Below are 17,049 nucleotides of genomic sequence, written 5' to 3' on the forward strand. Positions count from 1 at the left end.
AAATTAAACCCTAGCCTTATCCTTGATTTATCCTGTGCATTATATTCTATTTATACCCCCTCCGTGGGTGTGGTTGGACTTGCTGAGTACGTTTGTACTCACCCCTTTCCTAATTTTTACAGAGGAAGATCCAGACTTCGTTCCCGAAGACATTGAGTAGGGATTTTGTCCTACCCCCAACCTTGCCTGTGGATAGGGTCACCCGCAGGAAGCTCCGTATGGCGCAAGACTCTGATGACCTCTATGTAGTTAATATTATTGTGTGGGTTTTAGTTGTTATCCTCACGATAGTGGCGCTTCACTGCCCATTACCGCGTAGAGTTGTACGTTGATGTACCATCTGATGTAATAAATGTGTTATCAGCCTCCTGGGACTGATATTTGTATCACATTTAAGTCTTCTCTTATGAGGGGACGTTTCAGGTGGTATAAGAGCCGCATGATATTTGTATCCCTAGGATCTGCTGCCCCAAGTGCAACCTCATGGTGATAAGATGCCGAAGCAAGAACAATGATGTGTACTACAAGTGCCATAACCACTTTTCGGTACGTTGGTTGTCTGGCTCTTGTTAGATTTCAGTTGTCTATGTTTCTTGGTTTGGTTTGAGCGAGGTTTCAGTTGTTGTCGCAGAATGACAGCAGCAAGTGTCCATACTACTGGTTTGAGGTGGCCTATGTGGAGTACCTACGCTCGAATCACCCTGAATTGATGAATCTGGTTCATATAGAAGAAGTGAAATCGGTTGCAGGTGAGGTCAATGGCGACCTGAAGCTCGAGATTTGTGACTTGAAGCTGCAGATGTGTGAGTTGAAGGCCCAGCTTGGTCAAATGATGGTCAAGATGATGGAAGGCAAGGAAGAGATGAAGCAAGAGATTCCAAAGGGAAACAAGTCCCCAGCAGTGTTTACTTGTAACATTTGTTAGGTTAACTGTTAGTTTAGTTGGCATTGTAATGGCCAATGGCCAAGGTTTAGGTTTGGTCATGTAATTTAAGTAGTTGTTATCTGAATTGTGAACCCTTATCTCTGAATGGGTTGGACATGTAATGGTTTATCAATGGATGAATGGATGTGGCTGTTATCTGACATGAGCAAACATCCATATTAACTGAACTGAACTGAAATCACCTGATATCATAACAGGTTCGCAATGCCCAGACAACTTAAGGGCACCCATAACATAACAAGCTGTCCCTGCAACATAACATAGCAGTGCTACTTAACATATGTAAACATCATGACGACAAAAGACAGATCAGGTGCCAATTTAACAGTTCACACGCCCATATAAGTTGCCTAGCAACATGTTAACACATCAATCCTAGTCCATCAAAAGGCCAGATAAGGTTTTGAGTCATCTACTCGACGCCAAGCCAGCTGCTCAAGCTTCTGACCACTCTTGCTTCAGGTGCGCTGGCAGCCTTCTTCAGCTTCTTCTTCACAGGAGTCTTTTTCTTCTTCGCGGGCTTTTTAGTTGATGTCGGCTGCTTGTTCCCAGCTGGCTTCTTTCTTTTCTGTTTTGGTGGCTGGCTAGGTCCTTCATCTTCTTCTCTAACCCTACAACAGATGTGCATGTCAGGTCAATTTAATTAAGGTAAATTTTGCCTTAATTAGTACAAATGGTGTTTATGATCTAGAGATCTATTGATTCACCTTTTAAGTGAAGCAAATGTAGAGGCCTCATCAATAGCATTGTCATCTTCTGTTGGTTCAGCCAACTTGCAGGTCTTCTGAAAGTGCCCAAAGCCTTTGCACCTTCTACATCTCACCTTCTTCCTGTTTGCCCTTTGTTCCATGCTCCCTCTAATCCTGACAACTCTTGGTCTAGCTGCTGCCCTTTTCTGCAGCGGTGGGAACAATTTGTATGGTAGATCCACCTGCGGCCAGTCAGCCCTATCAGGCATGGGTGGAACTCTGTCTGCATATGCTGCTCTGAACATGGCAACATAGTAGTATTAATGCACAAAATCTTTGATTTCCAAGCCTCTGTTGGACAAGATCCAAGCTTCGTGGTTGGACAATTGTGCTCTGCTGGCAGACTCTTAATCTGCATGAAGTAAGCATTAATAAGTGGTTTGCACATCCAAACTGAATCAATACAATAGCACCAACCAAGTATGAACAAGTACTCAAGTAGTATGTACATGTATAGTTTTCTGATCATGAAGCCTAGAAGCATAAATGCGCCAAGGACAGCCAGGGTGTTTGCATCTTGCAATAAACCTGGTAGGATCAGTTTTGATGCCAGGAGCAAATTCAAAACCTGTCTTCACTGCATGGTGCCTCACTGCCTTCCTGAATGCTATTATGTCAGGAAACAAGGCACCCTTCTCTATTCTTGAGTTCTCAGGATCATGGAGTACCCTTATCTCATTGGGATCTGCATCATTAACCTCTGCATCAGGAGGAATAGCTCCTTCAGCAGCAGCATTTTCATTGGCATCATTAGTAGGCGTAGATGAAGGTGAATCTGTTTGTGCAGGTGCAATTGAAATGTATATATGCTCATCATGCACACCAACATACTCTTCTTCATTATCAAAGATGTCAGGGATTTGTTCATCAACACCTTTGGATTGGTTAGTTGCTGGATGAGGTTGTGGTGGTTCAGGCTGCACTGGTGGTTCAGGCTGCATTGGTGGATCAAACTGTGGTTCTGGATCATTAGGGTGTGATGGGTCTGGTTGCATTTGTGTATAGCCAGCCTTCACTGTTGGATCTGTGTCAGCTGGAATCACACACAGGGGTTCTAAATCATCAAACTCATGATGTTCCCACACAGAATTATCCACCACAACTAGGAGGATTTGACAATGCATCTCTGACTTATACATGTCAACCAAATTTTGAAACTGTACTTCATCTACAAGCATTACATCCTCGCCCAGAGTCTTGTCAAAGAACCAAATCGTGGGCTTCTGGTTAGAGCCCCAACTGACCGCACTGGATAGGTAGAAAGCAGCAAATCAAACGTAAGGCTCCCTAACTCCGCAGCCCAGTTAACAACCTTTCCCTTACAGTATGTTTTTTTGCCATCGCTGTCTTTCGTCAGAAAGGCTTCAACTTTGATCTCTAGCGAAAACAAAGACAGCCTACCACAACAAAAATCACAACAAAAACAGTCAAAGCTGAATTGAAACAGGGTCGAGCGGAAAAGGACTAATTTCATCCTAACACTGCATAATCGTCCCAAGCTATCTCACAGCAGATTGAACGACGAGTTAGCGTTCCAAATAGAGAGAAGAGAAGAGAGCATACCTGTATTCAGGGTCGGCGTCTTCCGGCGCCGCCGCCGAAGGCGAAGCCGGGATGTCGCCGGTCTTCATGGCCACTGCAACACTACTGGACCGGCGCTTCAGTGATGTCGACCTTCATGGTTGCCCACTCCCAATCTTCGCCGGAGATGACCAAGAGCTCAGCCGCCAAGGGGATTGGGACCAAGATTGCCGCCGCTCGTGTTCTAGGGTTACGGATGGTCGGGGAGCACGAAAGGAACAGGCGAATGGATACGGACGGAGAGAGGAGGCGGCCGTCGGCGTGGCTTATCATTTCGGGGAAGGGTAAAAGAATCCATACAAAAATACGCCACAGTCAAATACGCCTGCAAGTGGCCCCGAGTTGCTGTCAAACATACATAATGGCATCCTTCAAACAATCGCAGAATTATAATGGTGCTGGGGTAGTTTTACGAATAGTAATGGCGTGCTTCGAAAACGTGAAAATTATAATGGCACAGAACAAATTAACCCTTTGCAAAATCCAGTAAACACACAGTTTGTTTGCACAATGATACAAAAAATGCTGGAGGAAAAGAAATGCACGGAATTTCAGATTTGACTTTTATCCATACAGTCATACAGACATACTGCCACTTTATACAGTGTACACTATACATTTTGAAGGAGCGTACGAATGGAAATTCTGGCACAGTCTGTTCCAGGAGATTTTTATCAAATGTATGCCATAGCATACACAACTTTTATATCATCAGCCAACAAATATTACAAATGCTAACTACAGCAACGAACTCTTTTCAGAAATGTAAATGTTTGAACTGCCGGTTTGCAGTATTAGAAGCATTTTTCAGTGCTTGCTATGGATACTGCCTACAAGGCACGTGATTATCTGGCAAATTGCAATATAGCCCTGGGAGTCTGCAAGCATAGCATGTGAAGTTATTATTAGAATGGTTTAGGTAAGGTACCTACAAGAGAAACAACTCTCAATTTTTTTCCTTTGATAACCACAGTAGTATATGTTATGAAGTATGAACACACTGAGATTATTAATGTAGATTGAACAGACAGGAGACATACTGAGATTATAAATGTAGATTAAACAGACAAGAGAGCCAAGTAGAATTACATTCTTTGCAAAAATTCCTTTCTGAACTGTAGTAATCTGAAATCAGAAGGTGGAGCACATGATATTGATATGTTCCATTAGTTCCTCTCAGTGTGTTCAGTGGACCATTGCATATCATCTGCAGTATTATCACAAGGACAGCTCTCCTATCAGCAAAGCAATTTGAGCAGTATAGCACTTTCACCAGTAATCTCCACAGGTGCAAGCTCCTTCTGTAATTAGATGAAAGCGATTTCTGTCTCTGAGGGATATTTCTCTTCCATAAACTTTCGAAACAACCTTTGCAAAATTGTGGCAGTCAACACAGATGCGAAGATTCTTCATAACCTGGATGGGCAAGCCTGAAGGAGTGCTCATCAATCCAAAAGTTATGGCTAGCTTCTCACTGTGGCCCAGAAGCATGCGTTCTTTCTGCTCATCATCAACATCATGAAGTACACAGCTCAGGTCAGGAATAAAACCAGCTGCTTTAATATCAATGTATATCTCCTTAATCTTAGCATTTATATCTTCTTTCCTGGGGTGGAAACGCTCACTAGAGTGGAAGGTATGAATAACCTTGTCAAGAATCATCCAGCTCCGCCCTGGTTCCTTTATCACTGTATTCTTCAACATTAACTTCCTCACTCTGAAAACATCTTTCCACATCCCAGCAGCAGCATAGATATTAGAAAGGATCACGTAGTTGCCAGCATTTTCTGGTTCAATGTCAAGAAGCTTCCGAGCGACAAGCTCACCAACAGGAATATTAACATGAACTCTACACGCACCAAGCAATGAACCCCAAATTGCTCGAGTTGGTTCAAATGGCATCTTTTGTATCAAATTTAGTGCCTTTTGAAGTCGTCCAGAACGCCCAAGAAGATCAATAACACACCCATAATGTTCAATATTGAGGAGTGTGCTCTGTTCTTTGACTATAAGATCAAACATATCAAGGCCCTCATCAACAAGCCCACCATGACTATAGCCAGACAAAACAGCCAACAGAGTAACACTGTCAGGATTTACTTCTTCAGGCATAGATCTAAAAAGCTGAGCAACTTCACGCGCTAAGCCATGCCTTCCATACCCCATAAGTATCGCATTCCAGCTGACGACTGATCTCTCTGGCATGTTGTCAAATACCCTTCGTGAGTATAAAAGCTTGCCACATTTGGAGTACATATCAATCAAAGAATTCTGTAAAGCCATGAAAAATGGCAACTCTTTTCGAAGTATTAGCCCATGAACCTGCTTGCCATAATCGAGGGAAGCAAGGCCAGACAGTGCATTGAGAAGGGTTGTGAAGGTAACTTGATTGCATTGCATTTGCATCCCCTCATTGTACAACTGCCTGAACAAACCCAAGGCTTCCTCATCAAGGCCCAGATGAGTGTAGCCAGATATAATGGCGGTATAGGAAACAACATCCCTTGCTGGAAGCATATCGAACACCCTCCGAGCTTCCTGGACATTCTCTGACTTGGCATACATGTCAAGAAGGGCACTCCCTACAAACATGTGTAACTCAAAATTTGTTTTGACAGCAAAAGCATGGACTTGCTTGACCTGATGTATGCCTTGAAAACCAGTACATGATGTAAGGACTGATGATAAAGTGAATTCGTTAGGCTCGCATCCTGCCAGTTAAAATTGATTATACATATTAGTAATATAGCGTTGCACATACCATCTTGGAAGGATGTCGAAATTTTGGTGTGTGCTATAACAATGAACAAACTTGCAGATGGTCAATAGATATCATGTTGGACAAGACATAGGACAGACTTAAATGATTGTCAGGTATATTGCTGGTTTGTCAATAAAAAAAGGATTGTCAGGCATAATTATGATGGAAAATCTATATAATTCAGTTCAAGGATAGTGGTACAGTTTGCATGCTAACAACAACGCATCAACAAAAGAGTACATTTAGTATATAACTGACATATTCATAGAAAAAAGGTTTAGCATCTACCAAGCAGATTATTCGCCCAGTTTAGACATTGTGGAACTCAATTTTTGTTTAGATGCAGATTTCAATGTATCATGCTATGTAAAGCAGATATAGTTTTGTTCATCAGACATGCCCATTAGAGTTATTGGACCAATTGCATTATAAATGTAGACCTCAATGGTCCAACGCCTCATCGTATCATATTCACTTTGTTAGTCAGATGACAAGTCTAACTACTGCAACAGAAGACCAAACGGTTGAAGTGATCTACCAGCTCTGAGCATTGTGATGAACAGCTCCAAGGCCTCGGCAGGCCGTTCGTTCTGAGAATACCCCGAAATCATGGCCGTCCACGAAACCACGTTTCGCTTGGGCATCCCGTCGAGCACGTTCCGCGCGTCCCCCAGCGCGCCGCACCTCGCGTACATGATGACCAGCCGCGTCGCCAGGTACAGCGCCGGGCGGTACCCCGCCGCCACCATGCGCGCGTGCACCGGCCGCCCCACCCGGAGCGCCCGCCTCTCGATGCACTCCGTGACGGCGGCGTCGTAGTCGTGGAACCGCGCGGCCCCGGCCGCCGGGAGCGCTGCCACCGCCGACGAAGAGCGACGCGCGAGGCATATCGCCGCCGCAAGACGACGGAGGCCGCGCGCGGCGAGCATGGGGAGCGTGGCGTCGTATTCAAGAGCCCCCGGCTCGCGCGGGCATTTCACCGAGCACCGCGCGCGCGCGCCGCCGCCGCCGCCGCCGCCGCCGTTGTCGAGACGAGAGGTGTGCCGCCTTGCTCCTGCTCGTGGGCCCCACTATGGAACCCGAGAAGGATCACTCCCCGTCGGATCAGCAATGGACGGTTGCGATCATATTTTAGCGCAGGGTCTATTGGGCAAATGTTAAGACCTACAGGGATGTAGTTGTAATAAAACAGGGTCCAAAATGCGAATTATTCTTATTCCCACGGTCCCACCGGCCAAAGCTATCAGCGAGGGAAAACATTTTGAAAAGCTTCTCACATTTCGGGGCGGCGCGAGCGCGGGCGGCGGCCGGCGGCGAGGAAGGCGACCGCTAGGGATTGCTCCCACTACCGAATCAGATCTCCGAGGTGAGCTCCGCCCCCTAATCTCCCTCTCCACCTCGCATTTTGCGTGCTCTCTGGGAAAAATCCTCCCGGATTGGGTGATGTTACGTCCTAGGGTTTAGTCAAGTGAATCGATCTGAGTACGCGATTCTGTTCTTCACTGTAGAGATGGAAAGCAAGGTGCCGGCCGTCGATTTCAGCGGCGATGGCGCCGGCGACGCGGTGGATGATCTCAAGTACATCTCCGGGCTGAGCACCATTCTCGTGGCCACCATCCAGGAGGTGAAGGACCAGGTCTCCCAGATGGAGTTCATCTTCTGCAGCCAGTTCTTCCCACACATCCAGGCGAAGGTGAAGCTCTTCCAGGCGCGTCTCGCCGACGCGATGAAGACCAATGAGGATGAGTGGAGGAAGAGGGAGGCCAGCCTGGTGAGCCAGCTGGAGGAGCTGAGCAGCGGGAAGCGACAATCGGAGGAGAGGCTGCTGCGGGTGGGGAGCTCTCTTGACGAGATGAAGGGGAAGGTTGTGGATTTGGAGAGATTGGCTGCGAGGCATGAGGCTGAGAAGAAACAGCTTCTGGGGAGGTTGGAGGATGAGACGAGGAATGGCGAGGTGGTTTATCGGCTCCGGAGGGAGATTGAGGAGAAGGACGCTGAGGTGGCCAGGGTGAGAGAGGCGCATCAACGGCTGCTGCAGCTGGTTGACCTGAAGGATAAGGATCTGCTTCTGGAGCAGAGTAAGCGGAGGGACTTGATTGAGGATTACACTCAGCTGAAGACGCACTACAAGCACTTGAAGTCCCAGTACACCTTTCTTCTTGGAAAGATTGACCAGAATGAAGGCTCCAAGTCTCATTTAGACATCCCTGTAGATAAAAGAAACACTGGAAGTCCTCCAAGTAAGAGAAAGCTCAAAGGTACAGCTATATGAATTCCTCAATCTGTCAATTTCTTTAACTTGCTTCAAGTTTGTGAATCGTCGCTGTTCCTGGTTTACTACTACCTGGAAGAATTGTCTGGGGATTTGTATTCCTCTGTCATCTAAATATGAACAATTATCCCTGATCTTCTGATTAATGCCCTCAAATATAAATTCTAAATCCTAAGTAACATATTTAAATGGCTCTGATCAATGATGCTAAGAATTATTGATTGGACCTGTGTCTTTATATTTTCTTCCTTGCTTGATTTTTCAGATTTGGAGCACACAGACAAGGAGAGCATGCAGGTTGTTTCCATGACAAGAGACCTGAAGAATGACTCTGCTCCAGGTGCCAAAGCCCAAGCTGCCCAACATGCTAGTTCAGTCAGGAGTACATTCAGGAACACACGCCTTGCTCTGCCATCTGGCCCAACTAATCCACTGCCAAAAAAAGCTGCCAGCAATTCAAACTTAAAAGCTTTATCCAGCATCACCAGCCCAAGTCTACACTGGAGAGGAACCCGTGCATGCAAAGAACCAGGCGTTGCTGATCCACATGATGATTTCCTTGATACACCTCTGGAGGCTGTGAAGAATACTATCAGGAATCCTGCAACTCCAGAAGAAGCACAGGCCCTTGCCGCCTCTCCTCCTCAAGACATGGAATTCAACAATTCAGATGATGAAACTCAAGACATGAATAATGCAACTCAACGCCTGAAGAACATTCCCAGCATGCCTGCTCCCAAGCAGCAAAGCATCATACAAGTACAGCCACCAAAGAAAGATTTCAAATACAGAGAATCGGTAAGAAAGAAAGCTGATCGGGAGAACCTGAAAGGTGTCGAGTGCAAGCAGTGCAAGAAGTTCTATGATGCTGTTCTTCCTGATAGCCGTGCAAGCGGTGATGGTGCAAGCTCTACCAGCTTGCGATGTGAGCATCATGATGGTGTGTCCAGACATCGGTACAGGTATGCCCCACCTTTGACGCCGGAAGGGTTTTGGAACATTGGGTTTGAATCAGAAATGTAGTAGTACATGAAGTAGCAGGAAACCTTCAATAGTATGTAGCACTACAATATATTGTCAAATAGTAAGCTCCCGGTCGCCCAAAAGTATTGTAGCGATGCTTGCAACAAATCACATATTGCTGCTCCTGTTGAATAAATGTACATCCTATCATTAAGGTCGATAGTAGGCTGTAAATACTGTCAGTACACTGAACACATCAGCTGATAATTGACTTATTGTAAATTCATCAGTTCAAACATTTTTCTGCAGTGAACCATCTTTTGTTACCATCAAAAGCATTTCTGCTTTTTGATACAAAGAAGACATCTGGATTAACAGTTTACATTTGATGTAAACCTCATCCTTTTATTGTTACTTATGTTCATTCAGGATTCGTTCTTTCAGTCGTTTGCAAATACTTCAGTATATACAGTGGGTGAAAGAGCCTTTCAGCCACTAAGTGTAGAACTTGTTACTGCAAACCAAAGTTGACTGTACCAGAAATATAAATGTTGTTGGGTAATCACTGAAAGCAGGTTTTCATTTGAGCTCCTCTTCTTACATCTCAGTGACAACAAAAGGCTTGGCTCTGTCACATCATTTTGTTGTTCTTTAGTCATCTTGTGCTCTGTTCGAAATCCAGTGTTACTATGCCCTCTTCCATCCAGATTCAGTTTCACGGGATCCAATTCTCTCAGAGAGTTCAGATCAGATGTAGAAACAATCGTAAAAGCCACACATCCAAACTTGCTGTCAAACTACCAAGAACCAAAATTCCTAGAAGAAGGAGCGATACTGTGCCCCAGGAACGAGACGGTGGAGGAGATAAATGAATACATAATGAGCTAGATAGACAGCGACGAAGTGATGTACCATAGCTCTGACACGGTGTGCAAGGCAACTACAAATAGCAGTAGCATGGACTGATGTATCCCCACAGAATTTCTCAACAGCCTGAAGTTCCTTGGGATCCCAAACCATGAACTTAGGCTAAAAGTCGGCCTACCAGGGATGCTCCTTGGAAACCTCAACCAGTCAGCAGGTCTGTGCAGTGGCACGAGAAAGATTATCGCTCAGCTTGGAAACAAATACATCATGTCACCAAATGACTCTAAGCGGCTACTCGTGCTCACAAGAAGGCAGTACCCCTGTCTATCTGCTTCGCAATGACATTAAGTGCCAGGGTCAGCCCCTATTAGGGGTGGTAAAGGGCCGTCAAATTTGGCTTAGATAATTTAAGGGTCGGATTCTAATCATATACAATTTTAAGCTAAAAAACTAAAGGGTCAAGTTGGACTGTGAAGTGACCACTAGGGCCATGACCCATTACCACCTAGCCCCTAAACAAGACCAGCATATATTTACGGATTTTCTAAACATCTCTCGGGTGATTATCGTTTCTGTTTTCACCCACATTTGTACGGTTCTGATTTTCTAAAGACTCTTGCGGCTGATTGAAATTACGATGTGTGGGGTGCTTATTGGGCCTTTTTTCCATTGTGCTCACTGGTCCGTTAGCCAATTTGTTGTGTAGGCCATTGACCCTTTCATTATGTCTTTTTTGCTTTCTGCTTCATTTTTTTTTGCGAGGAATTAGATGCTGCTTCAAAAGGTGAGCTAAGGCATGGTAGGTAAATCCACTTGCTCTCTATCAGCTCGACATGGTGGAGGCAAATCCATTAGCTTTTTTGCATCAGCTATGTGCAGATTGAAAAAGACAAGGCAGGGCGTTTGTGTTATCTCAGATGGGACCTCCGAATACGAACGATGGCGCCAGGGAAGGATGGCAATGCGTCGATTTTCTTCCTGTACAAGGCAACACCTTTTTCAAGACGCCCAAGACCTCTTATTCATGTATACAGTGGTACGCAACTCCATGGCAGTGCAAATGTACGTCAACACTATCCACCGTGACCACCTTCATTCCCTTGAGGAATGGTCATGCTCTTAAGCCTGGCTAACAGCAAAGTGTCCTTTGCCAAGTGCCGCAAGTCACTGATGATGGTAGCACTGCTGTGCAGAGTTGCCGACCTCCATGTACCTGGTCTGGCGTATTGTTGGATATCTAAGGGATTTCCTTCCTTGTTTACATTTATATTTCTTTATATTATTTAGTTGAATTTTTTGTATTAATTATGGTGGTGTTTATTGGGTATCTCAGTGATTTGCTTCTTTGTTTTCATTTCAAATAATTTTTTGTTATGTCTTGTGTGTTTCATAAAAAAATATTGCTGTATCATTATTTTTATTTGTTCTTGTAATTTTTTGCGTACCATTTCATTTGATAAAGAAATGCTGGTGATAGTAAATAAAAAACTATTTAGATGTCGGGTAGCTTTTGCAACTTGTAGAATAAATCCGGGTGATTTATTCCTACATTCTCACTCGTTTTTTCATTGTTTTCCTATTTGTGTATTTGAGTGATAATAGTAGTTGTATCAATCACTTTTTGACATTTGCTATACCTATAATGTGTCAGGATTATATTGGTTCAAAAAGTGATTGATATTCGTGTACAAAATCACTCGGGTGACTACTAGCAACTCTATATTTATCTAAATAGGTGTTCTGCCATGGCCAGCTATATATATGTCGCATTATCTAGGGTAAACAGGAAAGGACTGAAGGTGCTGATCGACGACTCTGAATGTCCAGAAGAAATTAAAGCATCATCACATGCATGTTATTCAATGAAATTCAAGCAATGCCTCTATACTTTGATGTAAACTGTGGCTTAGCCCAAAACTAACTGGATTTGGGATAATTTAGAACAATATCATCGGTTTTTATGTGACTGTTTAGACATATATCGTGAAATTCAGCAAGAAGCGAGGTTATTGATGGTGAGTGGTTACATAGCTTGTGGTGACATTATGGATTTTGTGGTTGATCGGGTGGTTCTTATACCCTGGGGCCTGCATAGACATCCTCCATTTATATAAATTATGAGTGCAAGGATTTATGCAGCCAACATATTGAAGTCGTATCAATGCTCTAGGTAAAGTTTCATCTCCCCAATGTAAGGTAAAAGGGCCATGAAAAGGACTGCTGTCTTTTTGTTAATTGTTCTTGGTTTAAAATTTGATGTCTGCTAATTATATAATTCTGGATGATCAATGAATGACCAAATATTTTCCATGGTGCTCTAGAAATTTCATACAGATGCATATGACATGAGACTTTGAGAGCTGGCACTGTTTGTTCTGTAATGTCCGTTTTCAGTGTTGACATGATTTAGATTTAACAAGAACCCTTTTGAATAAAATTGGGGACTATTATGTGAAAACTGGTTTACGGTTTACTTTTCCTATAGGAAAACGTGTTTGAAAAAAAAACATTAGGATCAATAGGCCTATGGGCAGTAGAATATGCAATGTTTATCCACAGTGAGATACATTGACAACTTAGAATTATGGAAATTGTAAACATGAATTGCTTGCGTTCTTTCCTGTTAGACTAGAGACAACACCAGGGGAACCTTCATTTCGTTGCTCCAAAGAGTCATAGAGCTTCACTTTCAATTGATTTGACAAAATCATACCTTGCTTATTTTCTTTTCCCTTGCGAACGAGTGCCTAGCCGGCTAGCCGGATTGGTTAGGTGGCCTCAGTAGCACTTCTCAGATCTTGAGTTCGACTCCCGGTGAGAGCGAATTTCAGACTGAGGTTAAAAAAGTCCCCACGCCTACCTACGCGCCAAAGCATAAGGAAATAGGTCCTAGCTCACCCCGGCCCGCTTGCACACGGATTAGGGTACGGATTACGATGCCCTCTGTAAGGGTGAGGCAAGTGTTCGGGGGTTTTTCTCAGCTTGCATGAGAGATCTTATAACATTAATGCTGGGGGCTGGGGGGGGGAGATTTGCCCCTCGGAGGTCGAGTTTTTTTTTTCTTTTCCCATGGAAGGAAGAGCTTTTTTTACTTTTCAGTGAAATTGAACATTGTCTCTGGTTCATGCTCTTGGTTTGCTCATCAAGGTCCATAACAAAGGCCATTAAGGCAAAGAGATTTGCATGGGTGTCTTTCAAAAATTTTAATCTGCAAAAGAATACGAGAGGTTATAGAAGTTGACAAATGACAATTGCTCATTGTTAAATCTACAGGTTAGTATTTGGAGAAGTTATCCAGGTTAGTGTCAACAATTTGAGCAGTTACAGATTCACAATATGCAATCATGTTAAATCTGCCTTCTAATTCTGATGTTGATTTAATGATGCCTTATTGTTCTCAGTGTAGAGCATGGGATATCTTAGCACACAAACAAGCCAAGGCTTATGTTAATAGTTACAGCAGTTGGCTGTTGTGTTCTCAATTTTTTTCACCATCTGGTTGTTTTGCTTGCATCAGTAAAGCTTGTTTCTAGCTTCTTTTCATGTTTGCATCAGTGAGCACCGCCGGCGACGGGCGTCGTTGTTGACAACCAAAATTGGCAAACAGTTTAGACCAAGCGGTCTGACCGGTCTGACCAAGCGGTCTGACTGGTCTAGGCGCTGTAGCTGGTCTGGTACGACCGACCGGTCTGACAGTTTGGTCCGACCGGTCCAAGCGGAGTCTGAGTACAACTAGGAATTTTCATAGATTTAGATCTTGTAATAGGATTTCTTGCAGGATAAGTCCACCCACCCTATAAATATAAAGGGCCACGGCCGATTGAGGCATCCAATCGATCAAATACAAAAAAAACTTTTATCTTTTTATTTCTTCTTTGCCCTAACTTTTTCCCATCTATTATCTATTGTTCCTCCTTCGTCTCTACGTCGATTGAGGGCGTTCTAGGTGGCCTGCCGACCCTAGAGCAACCCTGCGTGTGCCTGCCCCGACGGGTCCTTCTCGGGCGACGTTCGTTGGTCTCGCCGCCGGTCTTCCCGGCAACAACCGGTCTGACCGGTATACCCGATCGGTCTGAGCATCAGTGCTGTGTTGTGCCGTCGCTCGCTGTGCGTTCTAGCGTTTTGGTGTGTTTGCCCCAGATCTGCGTCAACAATCGTCCATGTTTACTGTTGCACAACTTTGCCTTGGGCGCGTCGGTTCCAGAGGTTTGTCCTCACTTAGATCCCTAGAGGTGCCCTCAATTGAGCAGACAAGGAAGATTTTGCATCTCAAATGCGCATCGGACCTAAGATGGTGCTACATAGTGTAGATTTCCTTCTCTCCGTGCTCACATTTTGTCTAGATTTTTCTAGGTGTGCAAAAATTCATTTAGTAATTTCATCGCTTGTTGCTAAATGGGATGCTTGTTGCTTTTTTATATATGGTGTAGTTCAAAAACATGATCTTCTAATACAATTTTTTCCTGCCTATTGTCAAGGGCATCGGCGCACAAGATAGCAGGACCTCGACTACGTAACTTGTAGTCGCGGCGGATAGGAGCGCTAGGGTTTTTGCCTAAATGCTCAATGGTGAAGGGGATGAGATCAAGAGTAGAGAGGGAGGTTAGGGATAAGTGTTCATTGCTTAAGATCCAAGAGTGCTGATTACATCCACTAAATAGGCACGCAGGCCTGATCACCAGGGAACAAACCTCCCATGATTCTAGCTAATCTGCATGGCCCCATGCCTAACCTCTCGCCGGTCTGTTAGAGGCCGGTGGCTATTGCTCCTGCACGCGGGCCCGACGGCTGTAGTGGCGGCCCCACATGACATCTCTTCCCCCCTCGACGAGCAGCTCGTCCTCGAGCTGGAAATTGGGGTAGCCTTCGATGAAGCTGTCGGCGTCCTCCCTAGTAGCTGAGGCCGCAGACTCGCCCTTCCAGTGGACCAAGAGCTGGCGCACTCCCCTGGCAAGGCAGGAGCGAATGACGTGCTCCAGTTCCGGGACAGCGGCGCCGTGGTGGACTGGCGGGAGCGCTGATGGTGCTGAAGGAGGAGTTCCCACGAACTTCTTCAGGAGCCCGACGTGGAACACGTCGTGGAGGCGAGCGTGCGTTGGCAGCTCCAAGCGATACGCCACAGTGTTGATGACGGCAGTGATGCGGTAAAGCCCGTAGAAGCGAGGCTAGAGCTTCCTGGAGGTCGGCACCTGAAGAGAAGACACGGCCCGTTGATGGAGACGGAGCCACACCCAGTCGCCCACGGCGAAGGCGATCTCGCGATGATGCTTGTCGTAGTGATGCTTGTAGACGGCCTGGGCTTGCTCGAGGCGGCGACGAACATCAGCAAGGAACTCGTCCCTCTCCATCATGGACTTGGCGACCGCCGCGACCCGTGTTTCGCCGGGCTCATAGGAGCGGATGGAGGGCGGATCGCGGCCGTAGACCACGTGAAACGGAGTGTCGTGGAGGGCAAACTGGTAAGCAGTGTTGTAGACATACTCCGCCCAGGGGAGCTAGCGCAGCCACTGTCGGGGGCGATCGCCGGTGAAGCAGTGCAGGTACTGAGGGTGGAACGCCGACGTCATGAGCAGCTTGGCCCCCATGAGACGCATCAACTCCCGCCAGAAGTTGGAAGTGAAGACGGGGTCCCTGTCCGACACCATGGATTGGGGAACACCATGCAGGCGCACAATCTCGGAGAAGAAAGCCTGCGCCACTGACTCCGCCGTGTACGGGTGTCCCAGCGGGATGAAGTGGCAGTATTTGCTGAAACGGTCCACCACCGTGAGGATGACAGACTTGCTGCCAACGTGAGGCAACGCCTCGACGAAGTCCAAATCGATGTCGGTCCAGACCGCCGTGGGCATCGGCAGTGGCAGGAGCAGGCCGGTCGGGTGAAGGTGCTCCATCTTGTAGCGCTGGCACGTGGCGCAGGCGCGAACGAAGTCCTGAACGGCTCGCCGGAGGTTGGGTGAGTGGAAGTCCTGGCGCAGGCGATGTAGCGTGCGCTGGATTCCCTCATGGCCATCATCGTGGACGGCGGCGATCAGCTCGTGGAGGAGGGCCGACGACAGTGGAACGTAGAGGTGGCTAGAGAACATGACGAGGCCGTCGATGAGGGACCATGGCGCGGCGCGCTCACCCGTGGCGATCGCCTCGCCGAGTGCCACCAAGGCCGGGTCGGCAGTGTTGGCGTGGCGCAGCCTGTCGATGAAGTCGAAGTGGGGCCCCGAGATGGAGAGGACGGCCGTCTCCTCAGTGTCACACCTGGACAAGGCATCGACGATGATGTTGGTGGCGCCCGCCTTGTACTCGACCCTGAAGTCGAAGCCGAGGAGATTGTCCACCCAATGGTGCTGCGGAATGGTAGCCAGGCGCTGGTCGAGCAGGAATTTGAGACTGAAGTGATTAGTCCTTACAAGGAATTGACGGCCCCAGAGATACAACCTCCAGTGGCGAATAACGAGGACCAGGCTGATGAGCTCGCGCTCGTACGCGGCCAGGGCGCGGTGGTGGGGAGCGACCGGCCGGCTGAAGAACGCCAAGGGGTGCTGCCCTTGAAGTAGTACGGCGCCTAAACCATGCGTGGAGGCGTCGCACTCGATGATGAAGGGCTTGCTAAAATCAGGCAGCGCGAGCACGGGCGCTGTGGTGACTGCGGTCTTGAGCGCCATGAACACCGCATCGGCCTCGGCGGACCAAGCGAACCCCTCCTTGCGGAGAAGAGCCGTGAGGGGCGCAGCGATCGACCCGAACCCCTTGACGAACTTGCGGTAGTACACCGTAAGACCGAGGAAGCCGCGCACCACCCGTGTAGACTTGGGAACGGGCCAGTTGTAAGCATCTAGGCCCTCAAGGTATGTTTCGGTGATTAATGACAACCATTATTGTGACTAATGAGTTTGTGCAGCTTAATAGATCATTATCG

The 17,049-nt window shown here is 46.5% G+C and overlaps 2 protein-coding genes across 5 annotated transcripts; one reads left to right on the forward strand and one right to left on the reverse strand.

Moving 5' to 3' along the window:
- Nucleotides 1-3,802: 3,802 nt before the first annotated feature.
- On the reverse strand, nt 3,803-7,111 carry LOC120703919 (putative pentatricopeptide repeat-containing protein At3g13770, mitochondrial). 4 transcript variants are annotated; one of them, XR_005687310.1, is made up of 3 exons: nt 6,576-7,111; nt 4,366-5,987; nt 3,803-4,154 (listed from the first exon to the last, which is right to left on the reverse strand). XR_005687310.1 is itself a non-coding variant. In XM_039988123.1 (2 exons), exons 1-2 carry the CDS (start codon nt 6,964-6,966, stop codon nt 4,546-4,548), a joined length of 1,833 nt encoding a protein of 610 aa, XP_039844057.1. In that variant the 5' UTR covers nt 6,967-7,111; the 3' UTR covers nt 4,215-4,545. The 4 variants fall into 4 exon arrangements, 1 of the variants encoding a protein (XP_039844057.1); XR_005687312.1 differs by having other exon boundaries at nt 3,803-4,204; XR_005687311.1 differs by having other exon boundaries at nt 4,317-5,987.
- Nucleotides 7,112-7,221: 110 nt separating this feature from the next.
- On the forward strand, nt 7,222-9,633 carry LOC120703920 (protein gamma response 1-like). Its single transcript, XM_039988124.1, has 3 exons — nt 7,222-7,403; nt 7,546-8,295; nt 8,575-9,633. Exons 1-3 carry the CDS (start codon nt 7,238-7,240, stop codon nt 9,330-9,332), a joined length of 1,674 nt encoding a protein of 557 aa, XP_039844058.1. The 5' UTR covers nt 7,222-7,237; the 3' UTR covers nt 9,333-9,633.
- The last annotated feature ends 7,416 nt before the right edge of the window (nt 9,634-17,049 follow it).

The sequence above is a fragment of the Panicum virgatum genome, chromosome 4K, assembly GCF_016808335.1.
Source record: "Panicum virgatum strain AP13 chromosome 4K, P.virgatum_v5, whole genome shotgun sequence".
Classification (NCBI taxonomy): domain Eukaryota; kingdom Viridiplantae; phylum Streptophyta; class Magnoliopsida; order Poales; family Poaceae; genus Panicum; species Panicum virgatum.

Coding starts and splice junctions, on each gene's coding strand:
- LOC120703919 (XM_039988123.1), bottom strand. CDS start 6,966: ATGCTCGCCGCGCGCGGCCTCCGTCGTCTTGCGGCGGCGATATGCCTC. Junction 5,988..6,575: donor CATCACAATGCTCAGAGCTG/GTAGATCACTTC, acceptor TTTAACTGGCAG/GATGCGAGCCTAACGAATTC.
- LOC120703920 (XM_039988124.1), top strand. CDS start 7,238: ATGCGAATTATTCTTATTCCCACGGTCCCACCGGCCAAAGCTATCAGC. Junction 7,404..7,545: donor TACCGAATCAGATCTCCGAG/GTGAGCTCCGCC, acceptor TCTTCACTGTAG/AGATGGAAAGCAAGGTGCCG. Junction 8,296..8,574: donor AAGTAAGAGAAAGCTCAAAG/GTACAGCTATAT, acceptor TTGATTTTTCAG/ATTTGGAGCACACAGACAAG.